A 26917-nucleotide genomic window follows, 5' to 3' on the forward strand; every position below is an offset into this window, starting at 1 on the left:
TTTTGAAAAGATAAAACCTCCTAAATTGCTATTTTAAATGCAAAATCTATGGTTATTTTAAGAAATGTAAATCAAAATTTAACCTTAGAAACCTGTGAATTTATAACAAGATTCAAGAACAAAATATGTTTGTGTAATAAACTGCTGAAAATATTTGCTCTCTTCAATCATCAAAACTTGAAAAGTATGCCTGTAAAGAAACTAGAACAAAAGATGGTGATTGTAAATTACAACAACAATACTGGTACAGTAATGTGAAAAGAGGAACGGTAGTAAATTTGTTAACCCCCCCCCCCCCCCATGGCTCAAACAAACCAAAGGAAGGCAGTCTAATCTGGTGTGAACACATGGGGAGAGACTTGAAAGAGTATTGGAAGAGGCCACCAAACAGAGGAGACAAAGTATTGCACGAAGAATTGAGTCTGAAACCAAACCCTAAACCACCACTCTCTGATCAATGGATGACCAGATTCAATGAATGAAGTGTTTACTGATGGATGTCGTCCATGGCGGATGCTGAGTCACCACCATACAGGCTTTGTGGGCTTGCTCTGAATTTCCAGCACTTCCATCCACATCCATTCATTCGCTGTGAGATGGGTACTTTCATCCAACCCCACCAGGAAGATGAAGGAAGCAACACCTTTGATCATGAATCCCACTCACATATGTTGGCAGTTACAAATAATAATAATAATAATAATAAATAAAATTTTCACATTTTTATCCATTCTGAAAAATTTTACGAACATACTAACCATAATGAGTTTAGTGGATTTAATATGGCATTTTGTGAAATTCTTTGCTTCTTTTATAGGTTTTGATCCTTTCTATTCTTTCATTCATTTCTTGAAAAACATATTCACTTTTGAAAGTGAAATTTTAAGTAATTTGTTCAAAGTGTGTATGATGGTGACTAACATGATGGTCATAAATTCTTGCCTTACAACATTATATTTTTCTATTTTTCTAATTTTTTTTTTTTTTTCTAAATTCTTCCAAATAACTAAATCTCAATCAGGCATACAAGAAACCCAAAACTTTCAATAATTAGCTTAAAATGTTTTAAAAGCACGAGAATGAAAACATGAGATTATAGATTATATGTGAAGAGCATTTAATAAAAACTCTCCCTCTCTATGTACCTTAATTAATTTTTCAATTTATCTTTTCTCCAAAAAATTGTTAGCACCAAAATACTACATTTTTTTCCCTTTCTTTCATTTGTAAATGAAAAAATTATAAATAATTTAACTTCATATTTTTATTTACAGATCTCATAAAAAAAATCATTATTAAAAAAATGATCATGCAATATATATATATATACATTTTTTAAAGTTTGCCATTTTCTATGTGTACATTTTCATGTATCAACCTTCAGTGTACTGCAGCGTGTTAGAGATTGTGCGCTTTTTACTTCAAAGTTGATAGTTTTCAATTTTGTGTAGGTTTGTGCACGTGTTTCTTTCATTCTTTCTTTGTATTGAGAGATATGTGCGTGTGAATATAATTATATAGACACAAAATTTTAAATAATAAAATCAACAATGTATTTTTTACATTAAATATAAGTTACTAGTCACAACATGTGAGCTTAGATCTAAAATGCAACAACCGGTCAACATTGTTACTTGAACGTGAATAAGAACAATAACTTATATATAAATAACGCAATTTCCTTCAACAATAAGTAAAACAACTCGAGACACATTTAAAAAATTTAAAAATTTAATCAATATAATTTACTTATAATCATATTCTTACAGTGTCATATTCTAATTTTTTTTAACACAATAAAACTGATTCTGACTACAAAATGTAACCCATTATTAACATCAAGTATTTTGTATCATGTATATCTAAATAATCATCCTTAAATTATTAAATTTATCTCTGTGATATTTTATTTGCTACATTAAGAAGGCATTTTTAAAACCCACCCAGTAGCAAAAATGCAAAGCATACATTAAGATCCATTATTTATCAGGGTATATTGATTGGATTCAATACATCCATCAAGTTTATTACAAGTGGTGATTGATATTACATGGAATATTTTATTTTAAATGGAATATAGTAATAATAAAAATTGATCTCAAATTTACCTGATGATAATATAATGAACCAAAGAAACCAATTTTTTTATTTATTAAACACTTATCATTCTTTAAAAATTAATTTGTGTAGACATTTATGCATTTCAAAATTAGTAATTCCATAAAAATTTGGTACTAACCATAATAACTTTGACATTGCACAATACCTTTATTTATTTGTTAACTTTAATTTCTTTTGCAACAAGATTTTTAAAAATCTTGAAAAAAAGTTATGACAACTGAACAATAACCCTTTGGATACTAAAAATAATAACCATAATATAAATGAAATAGATTACACAATAAAATTTGGGGAATAGAATCAAAATAAAAAAATGGTTCCATACCACATGTTATTTGTAAAGTTTTACTATATCTTCACTTATAATTTATACCATTATTTATTATGACAACTAAAATTCATAATATATTTATATAAATAATTTTATTATTTTATAAGTAAAATTTATATATATAAATATTTTACAATATTTTATTTTTTGAAAAAAGAGAATATATATATTATCAGATAAGTAGTGTAAAATTGTAGCAAAAAATATATAAATAGAAAACAATTAGCTTTCATTCATGTATATGTGTATATATATATATATATATATATATATGTGTGTGTGTGTGTGTGTGTGCATGTACGTATTTCCTGTTTAATAGGTTTTTATTCATAAAGAATTCAACGTGAGAATATGATAGAATCATAAATTATCCCAAGTGCTCTTGCTTGATATATTTTCGTGTGTTTGTAAAATAAAATACTGATTGGATACTTAATATCAAAGCACCTCATTCCATTCAACTGTTTTTTTAATACAATAACATTGAAACTTTCACTAAATTATATATATATATATATATATATATATCTCATAAGAAAAAGGTATTTACACATTAGACTTTTCTGAACCCATTTTAATCTGAGAATAGTCTTGTAACAAATCAAATTTTTCAAATTCAATTGTCAACAATATCAATTCATAGCATTTTTCACTAGTGAGCTATGATGTTTCAATCTTGATCACTCAGTATATTAAATTTGCATGCTGTTATGATGAGTTATACCAAACCCAATGGAAACTAACCATACTGTTAAGGATTTTTGAGGATTTGTTTTATTATACATCATTATGTCAAACTAAAATCTGTAAAAAATGCTCCAATCTTTTTTGATATTACAGAATAGTGTTTAGAAATCCCAATTTCATCAATTTGGACAAATTTATAACATTATTAAAACTATTATGATAATTTTTACAATACAATAAAGTACTACTTCAACTTACACAATTCACAAATTTGACAAATTTAGTGCATAAGTATACAAGATTTCTATTAAAAAAAAGAGGATAATTTATAATTACACGATATGTGTGGTTGCATGGTAAAGTGGTATATTTTATAATTTACTAAATTTTGAAGAGTATTTTACATCAATGTTCACAAGTTTTATTTATAAAATGGGGCTGAAGCACATGAAATAAAATATCTTTAACTTTAAGAAAAATTAAATCAGCTCAATTATTTTCTTATTCATAAATTGTTATTATTATTTTGAATGATTAGAAATGTAGGTAGAGTAAAGACGATTTGAAAATCACTTAAATGTGGGATAGTGGATTTTTTTACTTTTTGCATTAACATGTTTATTAAATGTTCAATTTCACAATGAAATTGGTGGACAATGAAAAATATTTTCAAGTGCAAGAAATAAAATATATGTAAAGTCTTCTTTCTTCTCCACACTCCCTTGTATAACGAATGGATGGATATATTTATATATATGCACACACATACACTCTCTCTCAAGCAGTTGCACGATACAAAGATTGACAAAATTAATCAAACTATCTAGAAAAATCAATATATTGCAAAATTTAGTAGAGTACACATGTACATATGTTCATAAACAACAGGTTGCCGTACCATTTAAAGTATAAATTAATAATCTTTAGAAATTGTGTTGGTAATGTTAATCCTATGCTATGCAGCAGGTACTTAGATTTATTTTATTATACTTTTTTTCAATCGGAAAATATAATTTAAAAAACTTTAAAATTCCATTAATGCAAAAAGAGCATCACCCGAGAATTCCTTACATAAATTACAAAAGGAATGTTCACACAAATTTTAATAGTAATATTTTTATCATCATCCTCAATGATGATTTTTAACAATATGATTACGAAGTTGAATGTACAAGAATTAATATGCTTGAAATGGACATGAGTTTCCACAAGCATGAAAGTGTAGTAGTATTGAAGTGAGCATTAGTAGTGTGTGTGTGTGTTGGTTAATAATAGTAATAATGATGCATGAGAAGGTAAGGAAATGCTAACCGTCCATTTCTGCAAGGAAAAGAGAAAGCTTGAAGGAAGAGAATTGTGGGAGGGGGATGGGGGTGAAGGCTTGCAGAGCGAGAGAGAGAGAGAGCACCACATAGGACTGGACAGGACCGGACCAGACAGGACAGTTGTGAGTATAATAAGTATATGGCATTCATGTATGTAATCCATCCATCCACCCTCTTATTCATTCATTCATTCTTTCATTCATTCTTGCATTTATAAATCTTCTTCTGCTTCTTCTTCTTGTCCCCCTCTCTCTCTCTCTCTTTGTCTCCAAGTGATAAACCATTCCTACACAATTCCATCCCTAAATGGAAATGAATGCAGAGCAACAGAGCGTGAGAGAGAGAGAGAGCCCCAAATCAAAAAGGGGGCTTGGGGGGGGGGGAGAGAGAGAGAGCAGTGACGGCGCCCGAAAGATGCACAGGGGGCAGGGCAGCAGGCACGCGACCAAGAGAGAGACCCTGGTGGGGGGGCAGAGGCAGAGGCAGGGGGAGGAGGGGGCACCGCCATGTGTCCACCGCCTAGCAGCAGCAGCAGCAGCAGGGACTGACTCTCTCTCTCTCTGGCACCACACCCTCCCACCTCAGCGCAGGCAGCCAGGCGAGCCAGCAACCCAATTCCGTCCCCCTCTTCAACTTCCCTGTTTTGTTCCCATGACCGTGCCCGATCCCTGCCCCCCTGCCCCACCCCCCCGGCCTATTTGCGCACCGGCCCCGTCCTCGTGCCGGGCCTGTGCTGCGAGTTCGTTACTCCCCGTCACGCGCGGGCGGACCAACGGAGCAGGTTCCCTCCCCTCCACCCCGACGACGACGACGAACTTATGGCTGCCTGCGTTGATTTTGGGGGCGTCTTTGTTGGCGCGTCTTGCCGTTCATTTTGAACCCTGCCCCTTCCATGGATGCTGTCTTCCCCTTTCCCCTCCCCTCCCCCCTCACCGCTCTGACTAACTTTGTGCGCCCCCTCCCTGCCTGTGCCAATTGAGGGTTGCAACAGCCTTGGTCTCGATTGCTCAGCCCCTGCTTGCATCGGTGCGGAGAGATTGTTCTTGTGAAGGGAGCTTGTGCGAGGTGAAAGGGTGTGGTGCCTGTTTCTAGCGGGTTTCGATTAGGCGGTCTGCAGTCTAACGCAGTGCGCGATTGCATTTGCTGCGACCTCCTTAAGGGGTTTGCGTCTGAGAGGGCGTGTGAAATGTTTTGGGGAGATTTTCTGGGGAAGATGCCAGAGCAGGGCATATTTGAGGGATTACATTGGTGGCCACAGATATATCAGGGGAAGGTGTGTTAGAGGGGAGAGGACGCGCCCGGGGTGTAGTTGGACATGAGCTGTGGAGAGGAAGCAGAGGGCTGTGGGGATGGTGATGGTGGGAGAGTGATTAGAGAGGATGCCGGAAGTAAGAGTTGATGTTGTCAGTTTTTATATGACGTGGGTGCGGCTGGAAGTATTAGCTTCGGACTGGTGGTAGTGCAAGGTTTTTCTCTCTGAACTGGCTGATTTTATGCATTTGACATTTTTTTTTACACTACATTCTTCACTTACATTTGCCCCCACCATTGCCTACCAATATGTAGAGATGGCTTTTGATGGCGTATTTGACGTGACCTTTACACGCACCTTAGTTTCGTGCCTCCATGCCGATGTAGCGTTAATCCTGAATGAGCGTTTTTGGATCAGTCTAGCGACATTCTGGTCGAGGGAGTCGCCTTCTTTGTAGTGTTGAATTGAGGGCGTCGATGGTACATCGTTCACAAGTTACACTGTGGCTGATAGCGTATCGTGGCTGCAGTGTGCTTGCTGTAACGAAAGTGCAGCTTCTCTTCCAAGTTAACTATTAGACAGTTACGTCTTAAAACTTCTGCTGGGTTACACAGACGTTCTTGAGTGCATACATTGGTTGGGAATTTTCCTTCCTGTTTTGGTAATTGCGGCACTCCGTTCAAGTTGTTATGGGTTTGAATGTGAAAAGATGAATATATATATATATATATATATATATATATATGTTGCAAGCCGTGCTATGGCTTAGGTATATTCAGGTGTTCGCGATGGTTGACCCGGTTTCTAGTTGTTTCTGTGATACTTCTGAAGTGGTACATTTAGTCATCTACCAAAAGCGATGATCTGCGAGTGGGAACATTGCTTATCTTGCTTGTTCCCCGTTCAGTGTGGATGAGTCAAGACTGTTCATTGTGAGCATTAGTACCAATTTACACCTTTGTTCTCGTGCTTCAGGACAACAGTGCTTAAATCGACCATATTGGAATAGCTACAGCATTATCCTTTAGATTTCTGGTTCTTTCATCCCTTAGCTTAGCCTGAATGCGAGCGTTGCGCTTGAAACGGACGTGCCTTTTTGCCGAGAGCATTCATGTTATTGATTAAAAATATACAGATGTGATTCGGAGACTTCTCGGTCATAAATTTTTTCGTCTTCTCAAGAAGATTGTGTTGGAATGGGCAATTTAAATCTGTCCAACTCTTCTGGACAGATCATGTTCGTGGAGTTGGAAATTAGTACGAAATACGGTCGTCTCATTCACTGTTGGTATTGTTATATTAGGTATCCAGGATGATGCGGAAAAGAGCAAGCTTGAAAGGGATTTATAGAATCTTCCTTCATAGTCTCTCAATATGCCTCTTACTGTGATCGTTGATCCCACTTCTACCTTTTGCGAGAATCTTATGCGTCTATTTTATGAAAGTATTAGGGACTCTGGTATGAAGACCATATACAATCGTCTTTACTGGCAGGGTCGGTGGGATTGTTTTCCATAGAATTAGTTTCACCTTCGTAGATGTATTTATATTTCACACTGGTTTTTATGCTGGTCTGAATGCTCCAGAATAACATTAAGCTATTTCTGAGCGATTGTAGCAATTTTTACCAGTGATTTTCTTATGATTTTGGAGAATTGTGAAATCTGAGGCTGTCGTCTTGTCTTTTGTGTTCTTACAGAGAACGACTCCCAGATTGTGGATAGGGACCACTGTAGTTACATGCAGCTAGTATATGCTGCACTAAATATGTAAAAGTTGATCACAAACTAGCAAAGAGATTTTGAAATTGAGAAGGAAATCCGGGCCCAACGTCTGGGCCTAGCGTGCCTTGTATGGCATCTGCTACTGCCGCTGCTGTTAGTGGCACAAATATGATAGGAGGTGGAAGAGCGGCTCCAACTAAAGCAGGTTCTAGTGGCGTGGAGTTATTACCCAAAGAGATGCACGAGATGAAGCTAAGGGATGATAAGGTTGACCACGGCGATGATAAGGTCAGTACTTGCTTGTGATTTGAAGGAATGCAGCCAAACATGTTGAAATAAAAGTTCTTGTCGCCTTTGCTGGACTTTAGTTTAGTGATCGATCGTTCGATTATTGTTTTATTATGTCATACCTAGCCCGGGTTTCATAGATTTTGATAATTACATGCAGGAGATTGAAGCAACAGTAGTTGATGGAAATGGCACCGAGACAGGCCACATCATAGCTACCACTATTGGAGGACGCAATGGCCAACCGAAGCAGGTAGGATAGTGAGGCTCTGCTATCAGAATATTCATTACAGGAGCAACTTGCCGCGCCAAAACCGCGTCTAATGAATACCCTTAAGATATTTGGCCATGACGCAATACCGTATTTAAGAGTTCGCGAATCAACTCGTGGATCCTCTTTACATACTTTTTAGTGTACCCAAAACCAAATTGCTGTTGTGCTAAATCTCATGTGTAATTCTTGCATCATACTCTAAATTGCATTTAAACCTTACCCAGCTATAGCTACATTACAAGGATTCCTATGTGAACCCGTACATTCATATTTGTAGAGGTTTGCAGTCTGGAAGGACTTGATGGCATCCTTCGTGTGATAACTAAACCGGAGGTTAACTGGCCTTATGGATGGTTTAATTGGATGAATTGGATGAATTGTGTAGACCATCAGTTACTCGGCGGAACGTGTTGTAGGTACAGGATCGTTTGGGATCGTGTTTCAGGTAATTGGGATTCTTCAGTACCTCGAATATGACATCTGGATAGTTTGTGAACTGGTCATGTTCCGCACAACAGTATTCTGATCAGAAGCGACTCAATGCTGTCTTGAAAATATCGTCCTTCACACTTAAGGTAGTTTGCATGAGATAGAACCTTGTAACCATAGTTTGTACTGTAGTGGTGAAACATGGGATACATCTGTTTGTGGGACACTCATGGTGATAGAACTAATACATATTCTCATGACTGCGGTGACTCCTGTTGTCAGGCTAAATGCATTGAGAGCGGGGAGACGGTGGCCATAAAGAAGGTGCTCCAAGACAAGAGATACAAGAATCGAGAGCTCCAGATCATGAGGCTATTGGATCATCCTAATATTGTAGCTCTGAAGCACTGCTTCTTTTCTACAACTGAGAAGGATGAGCTGTATTTGAACTTGGTTCTGGAGTACGTCCCGGAGACGGTTTATCGTATTGCAAAGCACTACAATCGTATGAACCAGAGAATGCCGCTGGTTTATGTGAAGCTGTACACTTATCAGATATGCCGGTCACTGGCGTACATTCACAGCGGCATTGGAGTATGCCATCGTGATATCAAGCCCCAGAACCTGCTGGTAATATTGTGTTGTGAGTATTAGTATGTAAATATGGTCGACTCGAGCACAGTTTAAGACCGACAGTTGTGGTATTATTGAGGTGGATGAGGTTTGATTGTATGAGCATCGAGGAGTTGTCAAGGTGTGGAAGTGTGGTGATGAAGAGGTTGGTTTGTGTGGTGCAGGTGAATCCCCACACGCATCAGCTAAAGCTATGCGACTTTGGAAGTGCGAAAGTTTTGGTGAGATGTGATGAAATGTTTGTGATTTGTGGTTTTTTCCTTTCACAAGGTCATGCAGTTCATAGAGAGATAGAAGGGCTCCAGTTGAGATTTTTTTTTTATTTGTAATAATCAGGTCTACTAGAAGAGTCTGCAGTGGTTGCTCATAATATGGAAATTGTCTCGTGCGGTATTCAGTTGAATGCGTGGGTGCAGCATTGATCATAGTGAGATTTGAGTTGTGCAGGTGAAAGGGGAGCCTAATATTTCGTACATTTGTTCACGATATTACCGTGCTCCCGAGCTGATATTTGGAGCTACAGAATACACAACTGCGATTGACATATGGTCGATGGGTTGCGTGATGGCGGAACTTCTCCTAGGACAGGTACTTATGTAGTTCCTGGTAGATGGTGAATTCATGGAGATTCTATTACTCCTGAGTACTATGGTTCGGAATGGAGATAGATCATTGTGTTGATTGTAATGAGATGTAAGTGGTTGGTGAAGTGATCATTGTTGGTTTAGTTAGATGATATGAATTCTGTCTGGACAATTTCGATGTTGGTGCAGCCTTTGTTCCCTGGAGAAAGCGGAGTTGATCAATTGGTGGAGATCATCAAGGTATGTTATACATGGTAGAGTGGAAGCATATGGAGCTGAAGTCGTTTGTACTGATGTTTGATGTGTATCGATTAAAAGTATTGTATTATATTTAAAGATGTTAGCTGCTCTTGTTGCTTCGGGTGGTGTTGCGGTGATAGCGCAAGAGTGATACTGTAGAGCTTATGAGTAGGCGGATGGTGATGTTGACAGGTGTTAGGGACACCTACACGTGAGGAGATAAAGTGCATGAATCCGAACTACACGGAGTTCAAGTTTCCTCAAATTAAGGCTCACCCGTGGCACAAGGTATGGTTTGTATGTTTGGGTTAGCTATTTTTAGTGGTCTATTATATAATTTGATAGGAATTATCCGTGTCCTCGATATTGGTGATTTTGAATTTGGTTGGTTGGACGCTGCTACTCGTTGTGATTGGGAGAATGGAGCGTGTTGCATTGACCTTAGCAACGTGCGAATTGATTGGTTCTGTGGTGGCAGGTTTTCCACAAACGCATGCCTTCAGAAGCAGTGGACCTGGTTTCAAGACTGCTACAGTACTCCCCAAATCTGCGGTGCAACGCTGTGAGTAATAATGGGTTTTCCTGTTGCAGAGGGTCCGTTCGAAGATGCAGGCCATTGCTTCAAGTGTCGGCTGTTGTATCCGGCATTGATTGATGGCATTGGATCTTGATTTGTTTGACAGGATTTTGAATATTGGTTCGTTGTGACGGTAGGTTATATGTGAAAGAATTGTCTGTAAGTACGTTTGTACGTTAACTGACTGGTTATGAGAGTTATGCAGTTGGAAGCTTGCGTGCATCCGTTTTTTGACGAGCTTCGGGACCTCAACTGCCGTTTACCAAATGGGCGGCCACTTCCCCCGTTGTTCAACTTCAAACCTCAAGGTGTGACGTTATGTCTTATTGCTGGTCTTGCGTCTCTTGACGTTGGACTGTTTCAGGTTGTGTTCTTTATGTTTGGATTTGGTGTGCGCTTTTGTGGAGAATTTGAGATTGCAGGTATGGAGGCATTGGAATTCGTTGATTACAGCAATTCTTATTAAGCACTATTTGAGGTTTGATGTACGTATGGACGCTGTGATTGTGCAGAGTTGAAAGGTGCTACTCCTGAGATTCTGCAACGGTTGATACCTGAGCATGCAAGGAAGCAAAACCCGATGCTCGCGTTGTAAGCGCTGGTTTGGAGGCAATTGAAAGGCCTTGTTTTTAAGGGGTTTCCCTGCTTAGAGAACCGGGCAACTATGTGCACAGACATAGTTGAAATTGCGTCTTTTCTGGTTTGATAGCATTCGGTGCCCAGTCTGATTAGGTCCCCTGCTTTTCATACGCTGTGTAAGGGAGACAGAGTAGACTTTAAGCATGTCGCTGTTACGGACAGGTAAATATGGGAGAGTACAGTGTGCATGCATGTCTATGCCAGGTGCGCATGTAAGTGTATCCTAATGTTTCTGGGAGTGCATTGAGGTGCGCGGCAATTGGAAGGGTAAGGAGCGGAGATATTAGGTGTAGAGAGGCTCAGTCGGGCTGTTACATATAGGGGCCCGGCTGGTGCTAGAAGTTAGCGAGTTAAACGGAACGTTGTTATTTAGGAGCAGAAGTAGAATGTAATTTGGGTAGAAGATGGAAGTTCGAAATGTGATTTTATCATCCGGATATTTGTATACTCTGCTTGGGTGGAGAATGCCCTATGTGTACTCCTAAAATCCTCCACTGGGTGGTCTCCCAGATGGTGCTTAAGGAATGGGCCTCCTGCAAAGCTTCTCCTCATCCTAGCTCCTCGAGCGGCTCACTGTGGTCGTCATGAGTAAATTCCCCCACTTGAGTAGCAAGTTGCGAGCACTTGGTGGGTGAGCCAAACTTACATTGGATCGTCCACCTTCGCCTGCATTGCCTACCTCATACTCCACAATTGAAAAACGTTACGTAATATTGCAAATTAGAGCAATGCTCTTGGAGTATGAAGAAGGTAATTTAATAGATAGTATGTTTTTCATTATCCATCACTTAATCATGTTCCAACATTCCTTTTCTACATTGTCTCTTATCACTCTTATCATATGCTTGGATCATTTTGAACAGTCGTGTGCAGTAAGACCTTGAGTCCTTGTACCCCCCTAGACAGAGCCACTGGAGATCTGTCTTCACAATGGCACCTTCTTGGAGCCAATGAGAGGTGAGGGAAGAGTTGAACAAGAAAAACTCCAATCTCTACAATATTGCATATTAGAGTTATGGGAGAATTTCAAAAGCTTTTGGGGTAGGATAGTCATGAATTTAGGAGGTGGTGAGGAGAGTAGATTTATGAAGGGGTCATGTTGAGAATGCTCTTTGCAAAGGTCATTTGCATAAAATTACAAGGTTGTGAAGAGGAGAGTAGAAGAGGTGATAGATGAGGATCCTAGGTTATCTTTGTAAGAGATTGCAAGAGATTGCAAGAGCAACATATTGGGCTCTCTCTCTCTCTTAAGCATTTGAACGATTTTTTTTTTTTTTTTTTTTTACTATTGGTTTATGCTTGAAGGTGTTGTGATTGAAATCCCATGGGAAGTCAAGTCAAAAAGAAAAATGTAGAAAATTTGCTTATAGACATTGTGAGTGGAATTTGCAACAATAGGTTTAGGTTTGTTTTATTGATGAGGCTATTATAATCCATGATTTGTGTCTTGCAAGGAAGAAGGTTTATATGTGTCAAGGTGAGGAACTACATGAAAAGAATTTGAGACCTAGTTTTAAGTTAGATATAACAAATGTTGGAGTTTTTACATGCATTGCAAAATAAGACCATTTAGGTTAGTTTTAATGAAGAGGAAAACAAAAAGAGAGTGTATTATTCCTTATAATAGACTTAGTTTCAATGCTATGCAATTTGCTTGAGAATTGCACAAATCTTACATTATTCCTTTCATTTGCACTCTAAGCAATGAATTGAGTCACATCTACCTAACTGTAGATGGAGCAAGATGGCACCAAGACTTGAAAATGCAAGAATTTATAGAAAATAAGACTATACACAACTATCTTGGCCACCTAATTCTTTGGACCTCAACCTAATTGAGAATTGTTGGATGATTATCAAATGATGCCTTAAAAAGCATATCTTACAAAAAATAAAAAAAAAATAAAAAAATCATGATGTCAACAATTGTTTGAAGCAACACTAGAAGAGTGGAATCTCATTAATTTGAGCACTATTAATAAATAGATAGATGAGATGCTTAGAAGATTGTATACGATTTTTAATGCAAATGGATGTCATATTTAGTAGTAATAAAGTTTAGATGGTATGCTTCAAGTCTTGTAAATTTTGTGAATACATGAAGTTGTATGTGGTTATAAGCCTCATTGAAGTAGACATGTTTTTCATCCACATAAATACAAAGACTTATTACACATGGCTGTATACAACACCTACTATATCTTGATACTAAGAATTTTTACAGCCACTATAATCCAATCTTTGACACTGTTTTTTTTCAATCAAATGGGAGATATTCAACTTTTTTCACACAATCTTTGTTAAAAGTAGTGTTTTTTAAATAATATTATAAATAATATCATATTTTTAGTTTTTGTTAGATGATTAGTACTCTCATTCCTATATAATGATATTTACATTATATTAGATGATTCTTATTTAAAAATTATAAATAAACTATAAATTTTTAAATGGTATGTGCATATAAATTGTTTGTACCTTGAACATTTATACAAAGGGTGATAGATTAGATAGAGCATTTGTATCAAAAAACAAGACTTATACCCAATTTATTTTGTACTTTGTCTTAATATTTTGTAATAAAGATAGATGAGCTAAAAAATCTATTAAATATAAGTGCATAAGGATACACAAATAGATAGAGCAAAATGATTACCTTGCCATGAATAAAACTTGTATCTAATTTATTCTTTACAATATGTAATTTCTACATAATTTGTTTAGAAAATTAAACAAATTTTTAACTTAAAATTAAAATTTAGAATTATTAATATGCAAATATGTTTTGTAATTATATGCTAACAATAACTAATATGTATTTCATAGTATATATTAAAGTAAGTCTATTTTTTTTCTAAAATATTTAAGTATATTGCTTGCCACAATTATTATTATTTTAATATAGCTATTGGAATTTGTCTTTACACCACATAAACATTTTGAACATCTACTATAATTAATGCACACATAAATTGATATATAAATGTATTGTTTATTTATTTATTTTTTAAAAAAAGTAACAATACTTACAAAAAATGATTCTATTTGAAAACCAATGTCTAGTTATTATCAACAAAATTTAAAGTCAATAAGCAACACAATATGTAATTACAAAATTTAACATTTTATTACTTGTTGCATTTTTTTATGACTAATTATCACAATTTACACATTCAGTGTATAATCACAAATTAAAACCTTTAAAAACAACATTCTATAGTAATTGCCAATTCAAGCAACAAAACAAAAGCCATACTATTATAAAATATATTTATATTATTTTAAAAAATAAAAATAAATAGAAATAAACAAAAGTTAGTAGAAGCATTTTAAATAGATAATATCTTCTTTAAGAAACATCATAGATTTTTCTTTAAACATAGATTAGATCTATAGGTTCTTTTATATTTACCATGTTATAATTGAAACATATTTTAGAAATTTAATTTCTTCATGAAGCTACTATAAGAATAATCTATAATACGGATCTTTTACTTACAAGCCTTATGATTCTTAAGAAGTTTTCCATGGCTTTATTAACTTCTATATATAGAAGCAAGATTGTATCAAGTACATGAATTTGGAAAAAAAACTTTTAAAAGACAATATACTTAAGATTTTGCTAATGCCACCATAATTTTTGATACTACAACAATTCTATGAAAATTTTAGTTTTTTCTTGCTACTTTTAACAACAACCATTTTATCATGATTCAATATGTATATTGGAAATATTAATAGTTTTTTTTGATTGGAATAAAAATAAATCAAAGAAATATGTTGAAAAGGTGGCAAGTTATGGTGGTATTAGCAACATAATAAGAAAAGAAAAAATAAATAAAATAGTTATTGCTAAATACTAAAAAACTAGAGAGTCTTGACCAAGACTAAAATACAAGAAAGACATTGATAAGACTTAAAATGGCCTCACTCTTACTTTGTACATATATTAGCTACCAAAAAGGCCTTGTAGAAACTTCCTGAAGACCATGAAGTTTGTTGCCCAAGTATTCAAGTTATTTTCAATAGGGCTTCTTATAAAATAGGAAACTATTAGATTGGTTTCAATAGCTATATGACATGTCTATAGAAATTTAAAGATCAATTCCACATCTAGAGAACTATTTGATATTTTTTTATAAAGATATTATCTACCTTACATGTTTCTACCTGTATCTACTAACCTCTATTTATTTAAGTATTATAGGTATTTGTTACAAAGTGAAGCTACCTTTAGTCTTATTAATTCCTTTTTTAATATTTTATTCTTGGTTCAAGTCTCTCTAGCTTCTTTGTATTTGTCAATAGTCATTCTAATTCATTTCTGTTTTATAATCATACTTTTTAGTTGTTGTTGTTGTTTTTTTTTTTTTTTTTTTTTTTTTTTCCTAATGGTTTATCAATACACTAAACATTTAGAAGTATGTCCAAATACATGTCTTTGACAACTTTTTGGAAATCTTTATTAATACATAAAACATCTATTAAACAAAAAAAAAAAAAAAAAAAAAAAAAAAAACACACACACACATAAAAACATAAAAATAGAAAAAACCACACAACTTTGCCTCAACTTTTTATGTGTAAATAATAAAATATTTCTAAAAACAAGAATATATTCTATCTTGATATCCAAAACGAACACATCTACACCTACTTGAAATTAATATGTTTGTAATTGCTTTAATGTGTTTGAACATTAGAATATATTATTAAATTTGCACCTCAAGACCATAATTGATAAAAGATTTCTATAACAAAAACTACAGACATTAGATAAAAATAAATAATAAATAATAAAAACAACAACTACAATAAAATATGGACAAACAATTAATCACTTCATTTATTGTTCAAAATAATAATTTTAAAATCCACATTTTAGAGAAAAAACTAACAATTGTACAAAAGATTTAGATTTTCCACCACAATAATATTCATTTTGTAATAAATTTTGATTTAAATGCTATAAAACTTTCCTTAATATGTTTTTTTCAAATGTATAAAATTTAACAATAGGCATGTGAAATCATATACATTTCTTGTTTATAAAAGCAAAATCTAATATTTGTCATCAGAAATCATACAACCAAAAAACATGTTGCAAAATTTATTTAAAAAAGCATTACTATGTCCTTGAATAGTATGTCGTCAGCAACCAATCCAGCACCAAATATACTTTCCATATACTAATGGGTTTTTCAAGAATTAAATTTCTCTGGATCTACAACAAAGTAAAGTCTGTACCCAGATCAATCACAGCTCTTAGGTGCATTGGAATTGACAGCTTGTTTGAAGATTATTCTTTTTATTACATGTGTATGACCACCTCGCATTGTCACGGCAGCACCTATCGCAGGTAGCCCAGCCAGGAAATGACCAGGTAAAATATAAGATTATATGATTTAGGCAACCGCTAAACAGGCAGCATAATACAATGAGGCAATCAAGCAATTGCACATGATTAGAAGTAGACAGTAGTTGGCAATGCGAGAGTGCTGCAATTCATGGACTTAGTTGTGAAAATTCAACCGTCAACGTGCAACCGCGAAATGACCAACTCTGAAGACAATCTCTAAACCGAACATAACTACGCCTTAAGAAAACCTAACGCGACTCTGAATGACAACAATTGCTAGAAATAGAAATGAAAATATAATTGAAGTGCCAATGCACCAACTGGAGTCAATATTGTCAATCCTTAGATCCGCTGTATAAAAAATCAGGAAGCGTTAATTTCTTTCTAGATCTCCTTAGGATGGGCTCCTGGATAAGTTCACCAGCGGTTGTGTCTGTCTCATGTACTCGACCATCTTGTCCAACACCCGATGTAACAGTCCCTGTGGCGCTCAGCTCAACAGCTCCAGTGTTTTCGGAGCATGTTCTACTACAACTTGAAACACGATTCTTCCGCCTTGTGTACACAATCAACTCTGCATCCTCTTCATCCCTTTTTTCTTTGACAGCATCATTACATGGTGAACATATCACGTTGCTGACCAAAATTGGGTTAGTTCTATGTTCCACTAGGTCAGCATCAGAGGCACCACCCCCATTCCCTGTATCTCCTCTTACAAACGGCTCCTGAGCATAATTTCCATTAACTGAAGAAGTTTCTCTCGCTCCTTCAACTGTAGTGACCATACTATCATTTGACACACCATCTCCTGAAACTTCTCCAGCACTTGGCACTCGGTTCTGAATCGGCAGCATCTCTTCCAACACTAAAGCGAGTTCTGGTATCCGAGTCTTCGTGGAGGTCTTCACCCTTCGCTTAGGAGATTTCTTTCTCCGGCATAGCAATTTGGAACCAGGTATTCTCGCTGATTCCTCTACGCTATTAACCGGCGCCGCATTGTTACCGTTTGATGAATCCACCTCAACACTCTGCAGGTCCTTCTCAATTAGCAGATTCTCTGTAATAGCTGACACAAGCTCTGGTGTCTTTCTCTTCTTGGCCGCCCTCTCACCAGGATTAGAAGATCGTCTTTTCTTTGATTTCTTTGTGCTGTTGAGGGGCGCTACATTGCTACCATCCGCAGAGGCAACTTCGATAATCTGCAAGTCCGTTTGTATTGGAAGGTCATCATTCGTTTCTGAAGCAAGCTCCATTGACTTCATCTTCTTAGAAGACAACTCCACTGGCTTAGGAGCTTTTTTTGGCCTAGATTTCTTTAAACTTCTCACCCGCACCTCCTGGTTACCATTTGAAGCAATCCCTTCAGCTCTCTGCAATTCCTTCTCAACCAGTATGTTCTCGTCTGTCGAAGTGGACACTTGTAATTTCCTTTTCTTAATGGCGTTTCCTCCCGGTCTGGCAGCTTGTCTTCTCATCGCACCGTTTGAGCTGTTGAGTGGCATTGAATTGCTACCATCTGCGCAGTCAACTACGACAGCCTGCACTTCTGTCTCAGTTGGAAAGTTATCCGTCGATTGCGAAACAAGCTCTGGTGTTTTCCTCTTCTTGGACGGCCTTTTCCCTGATTTACGAACGGCATTTTCTGTTGATGTGGTTAAGCTTTTCGGCGAAGCTGGATGGTTATGCTCTTCCTCACCAGCCACCGGAGGTGGAAGAAAATCCTGAAAGCCAAGGTCCGGCCGTTCTTTCTCACGACCTACAAAATTATTTGCAAGAGCAGCTCGACGAATAGCCATGTCCTTCTTGAAAGAGATCTTATGTTCCGGGTGCAATAATTTCCAATGTCGAAAACATTGATTATCAGTACGACCCAGCTCAGCTCCCACTGCAGCCCAGCGATGCCGCCCGTACTTGACAACAAGTTCTTCTAGCTTAGCATCCTCCTCTGGACTCCATTCATCAATTTTCACCGAAGGGTCAAGCACATTGCACCAACGCTCCCGACATTGAACATCAGAACGTCCTGGCACATGAGCGGCAATATTTTTCCAGCCTCGAGGCCCATATACAGATACCGCCCATTTCAGCCGGGTGTCTTCCTCGGCAAGCCAGCGTCCTCGACGATGACGATCTGGATGCAAAACCTTTGTCCACCTGGACATGCACTGGGAACCTAATCGGCCTTCCATGCAGGCGGCTACTGATTGCCAATCTTTTTCTCCGAATTTCTCTACCGCTGCCTGGAGCTGCTCGTCCTCTTCAGGAGTCCAAGCACTACGCAAAATTGCCGCATTCAGACTTCGCTGGTATCGAATGGCACATTGTGCTGGCGTTCTTTGAGTATCCAACTCCTCTGCAATAGCAGCCCACTCCACCATATCGTGTGCCTGGACAATCGAAAGCAGTTTCTTGTCCTCAGCCTTGGTCCAAGGTTTACTGTTTAACAAAGGATTCTCGTTATTCTCCCACTGCAACTTGCACTCCCAAGCTGACCGGCCACTGACATAGATTCTAGCCACCTCGTTCCAATCGATAAATGGCAAACCCTTCTTCAACTCTTCTTCATTCTCTCCTATGGTTCGCATTTGCTCATCGAAATCCTGACCTTCCTCATCAGAGTCCCAACCTTCCATCATCGCACGAAGACGAATCTCTTGCAATTGTTGCCGGACCCCCTTGGACAGAGCCTGAGTTTCCTTCTTCGTCCACTTCTTAACATTAAACTCTGCTGGAAGCTGGCTCTGAAGTTTCCTATATATTTCAACATCAGGGTTTTCTGGAGGACCCCTAACCTTAAACTCTCCTGACTTCTTTTTAGATGCAGGTTTAGTTGCAATGAGCTCCACAGAGGAGTTAACTACCTCTGTAAAACCACAGAATTTGCGAGTGCAAGCCTTCTGATACTCTACTAATGATACTGCACGTCGTTGCATTTCTTTGTTTTCGCTCAATTTCCTCTCCACTTTCTGAAGCACATCTCTAAGAGTTTGCTGGCAAAGCCTATTTTTCAACAATGCATCAGTAACAGCCTGTACATTTTCTGGCACCTTGGTCTTGCCACCACAGGATCCCAACTTGGTGTCATGAATAGTGAGCGCCAATGGATTCTCGTCAAACTCATCGTCACTCAATTGAGCCGGAAGAAAATTCTGTAGTTCATCAACTGTATCGACGATCGCAGTGTTCCATCCTGCCCCTTCAGACCTAGCTATCGCCTGAGCATTGTCACTGCTAACAGCCTCCACGCCTGGGACACTCGCTTTGTCCTCCTCAGCAGTAGAATTAGCACACCTTTCATCTCTAGCAGACTCTGTATCTAGGCCTCGGAAAGTTGGCACAACTACCCCAGAGAGGACTTCTCTCTCTACATCCCCTACTGCTAGTGATGGAGGATTTGAAAGGGTGGTCTTCTCGTGCTTAGAGGCTTTCACGAGGTCGAGAGCCCCACAACTTTCTTTCACTGACCTCAAAAGATCTTCATCCTCATCGTCAGAAGAATTCTCACAGACAGGAGCAGATCTTCTTAAAGATTGGGACACTCCATCAGTTTCTGGTACAGATGGACGTCTTGCAGTCGTACCCGTGATTCCTCCATCCTTGGCAACTCCTTGTCGCTCCTCACATTCACTGGAGGCTCTTGGAGTAATCCTCTCCTTCGCAGGAACTGCTTTAGATCGAACGGGCCCTGATACCAAGCCACCTTTTCCCAAAAATTTACGCTCAATCGACAAAAGTAGGGCATCATCATCATCATCATCATCATCATCCACTTCCCCATCCCCCTCTTCCTCATACTCTTCTTCTCCAAACTTGGATGCTGCAAGGGTTGAGGAGCTCTTGAGCCTTACCTCGGCGCCGGGTAACATCTGGCAGGCTTGTTTCAATGCCTCTATGTGTTCCAAAAACTCATCGTCAAACAAATCTGCAACGTCATCATCCTCATCGTCGTCATCCAGCACCCGCGATAATCCTCTTTCATACGCCATAACTATAGAAGTTCGCCCACAGACGATCAGCGAATCCGTAAACCTCCCAACTCTCACTGATATAGTATTTCAATTGCTAAGGAATCCCTACCATCACCTATAGAAACCTCTCGCGTCCCAACCGACCTCACCAACTAAAAACCGCAGAGGCAGACGAACTTCTCCGAAGATCTGCCGCCCATGCTAATGCTTACGCCAAGCATGAATCTGGCATCCGGCAAAGCAATCTCCTGTCAAACTCATAATACTGCAAAATAAGCCCGACTGCCACGTCAAAGCCAATCCAACTTTGTCGTTTGACAAGTGGCAGTGACGCCATCCAGAATTCAATCAGCTTTCACCAGCGGTGAGCGCAAGGCAAACTCCATGAGGAATCCGCACGAGCAAAGCACGACGCCAACAAAGAGGAAACCCTCGTGTCCCGGCACAAGAACTGATCCGAGCAAAAAAATCCACCCCAAGATTATCGCCACCAACGATGCAACGCCGAACGCGCCTCCGTAACGAACCGGAACACGAACTTCAGCCATCGCACACATACACACACAGCACTCTTGCGACACCACACAAGGTTCCGCAACACCGACTCCGAGACTCCGGCAGACAAATCTGGTGGCAAGAAACTCGTTACATGCGTAAACCCAGAACCCTAAACGGAAGAGATCCGAGCACCGCATGCAGTTCAAAACAGAAACTATGACAGATATAAGAGGGAGCCAAGCCCTCCCTCCCCTAACCTAGGACTGCCCTGCACGGACCTACAATCCCCAGTTAGCAGGTCTGGAGTCGAACCTAGCGGGTGGGGACTTGCAATCCAAGCCAAACCCTTGTGCCTCGTTTCGACGTACTAATGTAAGCACGTTCCATTGAAAAAGTAATTAAGACAAAAAGGTCCTTTTCCCGTTTTCCTTCTTGCTACCGTAAACTTTTCCCAACAATTTCAATAAACTACTTTTGCAAACTGCAGTCCATCTTTTTGTGTTCGTTACCTTTCATGTAAGAAAGAATTTAAACATTAGTGGTAAAATTTATCCGATTATTTGTATTACTTTGCTTCTGTAAAATACGTGGTTGTGTTGATAAATTGTGACTTTTATTTTTGATAAAAATAAATTAAAACTTAACATGCTTTAAGACTGTCCCTTAGACGAAAAACCCAAAAACACAATATTTGTTTAGAATCATAGCAATGTATTTTCTTGAATCCTTTTAATAAAAAAATAATTAAATAATTAAATTTTATATGATGCATATAACATATTTTAATTTTAGGTGTTTGAAGACTTCTTATTTTACTTTTTTAAAATACAATTTAATATCAATTTTAATTCTTCAAAAATATATGTATATTCTATCTTTTGGAATATGTCCAAATTTAGAGTTTAATATTTATTCTTTTGTAGCCACTTTCTCTTTTGTCTTGTTTTTGCCGATGCTTTTATTCTACAAAAAAAATTGAATCGAGAATAATTATCTATTATTACCACAGTTATTGGATGGATCAAATTGTTTGTCATTATTATTGTACATTTTAGTTAGAATTGAGTGCTCCATCTTTGACCAATTGTGATTGCAATGCTAGTGTTAAAAAGGTGGTTGCTTGGAGATTTTATTGGTAGATAAGTCAATTTAGTTTAATATCTTGTTTCTCTTTCATTAATTTTATACAAGTTTAGGTGTCACCATTTATATTAGTATTCTGTAGCATTTTTTATTAAAAAAAAATAAATTAATTAGTGATTTTTTTAAGGATATTGATAATGTATGGTAAAAAAATAGAGATTAAGTATAACCTATTGAGAAAAATTGGATTGGGTTCTATGAAATAATTTGTTTATTTATTATAACTAACAATTTAAAAAAAAATTAGGGTTTAAAATTTCAACCTATGTGGACTTTAGAATCTCTCTGCACATTTGTTTTTGTATGTAGAACAAAAGTATAAGACTTTATTAATAATATTTTTTCATTGTTTTAATTTATTTTTATAATTTATACCTCTTTCAACATGGTTCTAATTTGTAGCTTCAAGTGCTACAAAGAATTGGACATCTTTGACTTTTGTTAGATTACTATAATTATATAAGATTGTTTGATTCCTTAAAATTCACTTCAATTATTATTATTATTATAACTTATATATGTACCACTGTTTTACTTTGATTTACAATATGTTATTTACATGTTTTATTTTTATTGTATAATATTGAATGTTAAAGATAATTTAATATTCAACTAATTTTGTTTCTTGTAGTGAAAATTAAGCAGTCAAAAATTAAAATATGGCAATGATTATTAAACATCATAAGAATACAAAATTTATTAATATGGAATATTAATAAATTTTAAATAGCTATTAAAATTTTAATGCTTTTATTGATTTGATTTATTTGCATGACTTATTTGCATGATTTATTTGCAAGATAGAGTTGATAAAGTTAGAATTAAAACTCACACATACAATAAATTCAGTGTTCAAATTAAATATGTTTCTAATAGTATTGCAATTCTGTATATTCTTAAGTGTGGTGATATTTCTATAATAAATTTTAAAAACATTTTAGTTATTTATTTATTTATTTAATGTAAAAAATAAAACAACTTATCATTAAATGCTTATAATGTTAATTTTTTTACTTGTAATATTATTTAAAGAATTGGGTTAAATTTTTGCCAACTAAAGATTTTACAATTGTTTTGCTACAAATAACTTAAATAAAACCAAAGTTGACCAAAAAATAATCTTTTAATATGTATGTTTATTACAAAGAAAACATTTAATCAATTTTCACAATTCAGTAATAGTATTTAATCATAATATTATATCACATTAAAAATATAAACAAACTTATATCACTTAAATATACAATTGGTATAATTTATCAACATTAGAGTTATAATGTAAAGATTTTATAATATATACACAAATCATGTAGAAAATTGCATCAAATCATATAATGTTTGTTGCAAAACTAATTTTTAAGATGATGTAATGTTAATCACTTTAAATATTCTTGACTCTGATATTGCATATGATTTGAATAAAATATAAAATATTTTGAATCTTTATTATAATATAATAATATAATAATATAAAAATAAGATATAAAAATAAATCTACTGTGCTGCAGTTGTCATTGATTTAACAGTAAAAATTGTGTACATAAAAATTATATTAAAAAAAAAAAAAAAAAAAAAAAAAAAGAATGTTAGAATTCCTAGTGGAAATCAATATCTGCGAGATAGAGAGACTATGCAATTGCAAATTTTATTTGGACACAATATCCGCTATTCTTAAAGAGGCTTTTTTTGTCACATGCACGTAGTAGCAAGTTACTCTTTCAATCTGTAATTTGAGAGGAACCTTATGCAATGCATGACACAAGGATCTTAGAAGTTCGAATGCCTGGAGAACAGAGAGTTTGTATTCAGATGTAATGAAAAGGAAAACAAGCGCAGGGTTCAGCCATAAGTTTCCATAAGGATGGGCTTTGAGAGCTTATCAAACCTCCTATATTCTCGAAACATCTTTTGGATAAAGGGCGAAACCAAACGCAACGTACAAACCATGATAGCAGAAACTTCGTGACCAAGGAACACGGTTCTTCCGCAACCTGATGACACATTCCATCCAAATAAGTAACAATGTTGGAACAACATTCCAAGAGCAAAGCGGCTTGTCATCCAATGAACTCTGAATCCTTGAAGATGTTAAATGAGAAAGATATATCACTGATGTCTGTTTCGGCTCTATCCACTGACAGTAGACAGCCGACGAAGCTGAGGTTTGCCGTGCAGTATTATGCAACAGACAAATATCAACCAAGACAAAAATGATTCCAGAATAGTTGCACACATGACCATTTAATCTGTGCGACACCCAGACTATGCAGTGATTAACTGGGTAATACACATACCGTGACGCACGAGTCGTCTGCTTCAAAATGATTTAGAACTAATCAGCGAATTGGCAACACAAATCAAGTGTCAAGTTTTGAACCTTAACTGTTAGCTTTTCCAGATGCAACAGGTATAGGAAGAGCTAGTGTAACATCACATCTCACAATACCTGCAGTTGCGAGCCAAAGTGACTTCCTCAACCTTCCGAGCGAATACTCCAAATTGTCATATGCACAAAACAATCACAGGAGAAACAGCAAATAGGAGAACAGAGTACGCGTGGAATGTATACATAGTGTTATCACCTGTCTGTCACCACCAAAGCCAAATATCGAAAGCAAAACAACTCAAGTACTAAAAATCTACAATTTCGCAGTAAAAAACTGTGGTATCACACATCAAACGTGAACTACAACTCAGACGTGCAGCAGTATCATGTAAGCCGGGATTGAAGTTATCTATATGGACGCCACCAACCCCTTCCAGAACTGATACAGTTTATAATTATCCAAAATCTCTCAAGGGATCCAGTCTAATCTTGGTTTAAATTGGAACAACCCTTCTACCCTGGCTTGCCGCATCTTATCAGAGAAGGACGCAGTTGGAGGAAATCTCCAATACTTCTCTGCTTTCTTGTAAACTGCAATCCTAAAACTTCCATCTCTCGTATAACCAGTAATGGCGAGATGATTTCCACTAGCAACTATTTCAACACCCTCCTCATCCTCGAAAAACTTATTTCTAATCTTATAAGGAATCTCGATTCCAGTATCTTCCCACCTCTTCGTATCAGGATTCCTCTCGAAAAGCAAAATCCGGTATCCATTTTCTTCAATAAAAAAATCATCAACAAGCAAAGGCAGGGCTGTCATCACATGACCGTCCCACTCAAAAATCTCCATGCGTTCCTCCTCGTCAGTAGTCTCCTCATGCCATTGATCGTTCTTTATGTCATATGACAAGAGAATATTCTCATTTGACGTGCTTGTAACAAAGTAGACCATACCATTACAAAGCATGCCTCTTTTAGGTGCTTGATTAAATGAAGAACTCAAAGGAAGCTGGAGTTTGTACTCTGGAGATTCCGTCCACGTCCCAGTTGCTGAATCATAGATCTCGGTCACCAACCTTGTGTCGGACTCCATGTACTGGTAAGGGTGTTGCTTTGGGTTATGAGCCATCAGAATTTTGTAGGTCTTGGAACTGACATCCGCATAGGCATGCACAAAGAAAGTGCCGCGATTGACAGTTTTGTGCTTACAGGTGGGAAGATTCTTCCACTTGTTGGTGAGAGGGTTCCAAACTAACCAGGGGAAATGAGTTCGAATATTCTGCTCTTGCTTCCAGAGGAGCAAACAAAGAAGCCCTTCTACAGAGTAAATGCTCTGATCGACAAGAGAGTGCTCCACTCTAGTTTGAGGAGGAAAGCTCCTCATCTTCTTCCATACTTTGTCGACATAATCATAAATTGACCACTCGAGACTACTCGGGTAGTAAGATCCCGCATAACAGATTGCAGGACTAGGACATTCTGAGGCGTACCTTCCATCGTACAAACTACGAAAGCCACGACGATGGATTACGTAGCGCCAGTCTTTGCACACACACCGAACCTGGAACAAGTTTCGAAGGGGCAAGTAGCTGAGCACCTTATGTTGCAATTCCCGGGGTAGTTTCGTCCACAAACAGATATTCTCCCCTTCCGTAGCGGGTTCGGGATTATCCCTGTTCATCGTATCGGGATCCTCTTCGGCCATGGCCACCTGTTAGTATAAATCCCACGAGACGACAAGCTAACGCTTAGCAGTTGACGGGAGCCTACTAACCACTCGGCTTTAAGGATTACAATACTAGAAGAACAACAGCTTCAAAGCACAAATGACCTAACCTCAAAGGCGCATCACAAACTGACACGGGAAAATTTCCACGAGAAACAAAAATATACCAGACAAAGCTTCTCAAGATCCTCAAGAGCGAGTAGAATGATACAATTTGGGATTCAGGCCACGCAACGTCTTCAGACGATGATCTAGCTCCTCAACCAGCTCCAATCCAAGAGAACTCGCTAGCAAGAAGCTACACCACTCCCAGCTCAACCCACCATCAGTTTTAACAAGAAAATCACGCATCGTACCGCAATTGAAATTCCAATCCACGCAAAGAAAGAATTGAACAAGATGCAGCAGGAAGCGGCAAAGCACAATTAGAACTTCAAACCTTATAACAGCGAGTGAAAGCGAAACAGAAACCCTACAGAGGGCGAATAGAAACAGAGGGAAAGGATGCTCCCATTCCGACACCATCCATCCCCTCCCTAAAATCCAATAGCTGTTTGCGGCTACATGAATGATCCACCTGAAGTGAGGAGCACGGCCACAGACATCATGCTGCGAAGACAAAATCCGACACCGCGGAATGACCCGAAGAGCAGAGATAGAGAAGGACAATTATTTGCCGCACCACAATGCTCCTCCTCTTCCTCTTCCTCCTCCTCTAAACCTTGATTGAGTGAGGGGGGGCATGGGCCGGCGTGGGCGTTGTTGTTAGCTTGCTTCCCTTCCCTTCCGA

The 26917-nt window shown here is 37.2% G+C and overlaps 3 protein-coding genes across 11 annotated transcripts; 1 reads left to right on the plus strand and 2 right to left on the minus strand.

Moving 5' to 3' along the window:
* The first annotated feature begins 5206 nt into the window (after positions 1-5206).
* LOC112290613 (shaggy-related protein kinase epsilon) lies at positions 5207-11655 on the plus strand. Of its 4 annotated transcripts, XM_090255269.1 has the most exons (13): positions 5316-5930; positions 7020-7175; positions 7416-7728; positions 7889-7981; positions 8388-8447; positions 8714-9061; positions 9229-9285; positions 9512-9652; positions 9838-9888; positions 10081-10176; positions 10367-10450; positions 10671-10773; positions 10978-11655. In XM_090255269.1, exons 3-13 carry the CDS (start codon positions 7570-7572, stop codon positions 11058-11060), a joined length of 1275 nt encoding a protein of 424 aa, XP_090111395.1. In that variant the 5' UTR covers positions 5316-5930; positions 7020-7175; positions 7416-7569; the 3' UTR covers positions 11061-11655. The 4 variants fall into 4 exon arrangements, with proteins under 4 accessions (XP_024392840.1, XP_090111395.1, XP_073394324.1 ...); XM_024537072.3 differs by lacking the exon at positions 7020-7175 and having other exon boundaries at positions 5207-5930; XM_073538223.2 differs by lacking the exons at positions 7020-7175; positions 8388-8447 and having other exon boundaries at positions 5327-5930.
* A 4825-nt stretch (positions 11656-16480) lies between these two features.
* On the minus strand, positions 16481-21109 carry LOC112290523 (uncharacterized). The gene has a single exon (XM_024536870.3). It carries the CDS (start codon positions 20447-20449, stop codon positions 16799-16801), a length of 3651 nt encoding a protein of 1216 aa, XP_024392638.1. The 5' UTR covers positions 20450-21109; the 3' UTR covers positions 16481-16798.
* A 3571-nt stretch (positions 21110-24680) lies between these two features.
* Positions 24681-26878, minus strand: LOC112290572 (putative F-box protein At3g16210). Of its 6 annotated transcripts, none has more exons than XM_024536971.3 (3): positions 26705-26878; positions 26339-26425; positions 24681-26112 (listed from the first exon to the last, which is right to left on the minus strand). In XM_024536971.3, exon 3 carries the CDS (start codon positions 26104-26106, stop codon positions 24868-24870), a length of 1239 nt encoding a protein of 412 aa, XP_024392739.1. In that variant the 5' UTR covers positions 26107-26112; positions 26339-26425; positions 26705-26878; the 3' UTR covers positions 24681-24867. The 6 variants fall into 6 exon arrangements, with proteins under 6 accessions (XP_024392739.1, XP_024392733.1, XP_024392734.1 ...); XM_024536965.3 differs by having other exon boundaries at positions 26295-26425; XM_024536966.3 differs by having other exon boundaries at positions 26295-26425; positions 26604-26878.
* Between the last annotated feature and the right edge of the window lie 39 nt (positions 26879-26917).

Source organism: Physcomitrium patens, chromosome 13, assembly GCF_059467195.1.
Source record: "Physcomitrium patens ecotype Gransden chromosome 13, ASM5946719v1, whole genome shotgun sequence".
Lineage (NCBI taxonomy): Eukaryota > Viridiplantae > Streptophyta > Bryopsida > Funariales > Funariaceae > Physcomitrium > Physcomitrium patens.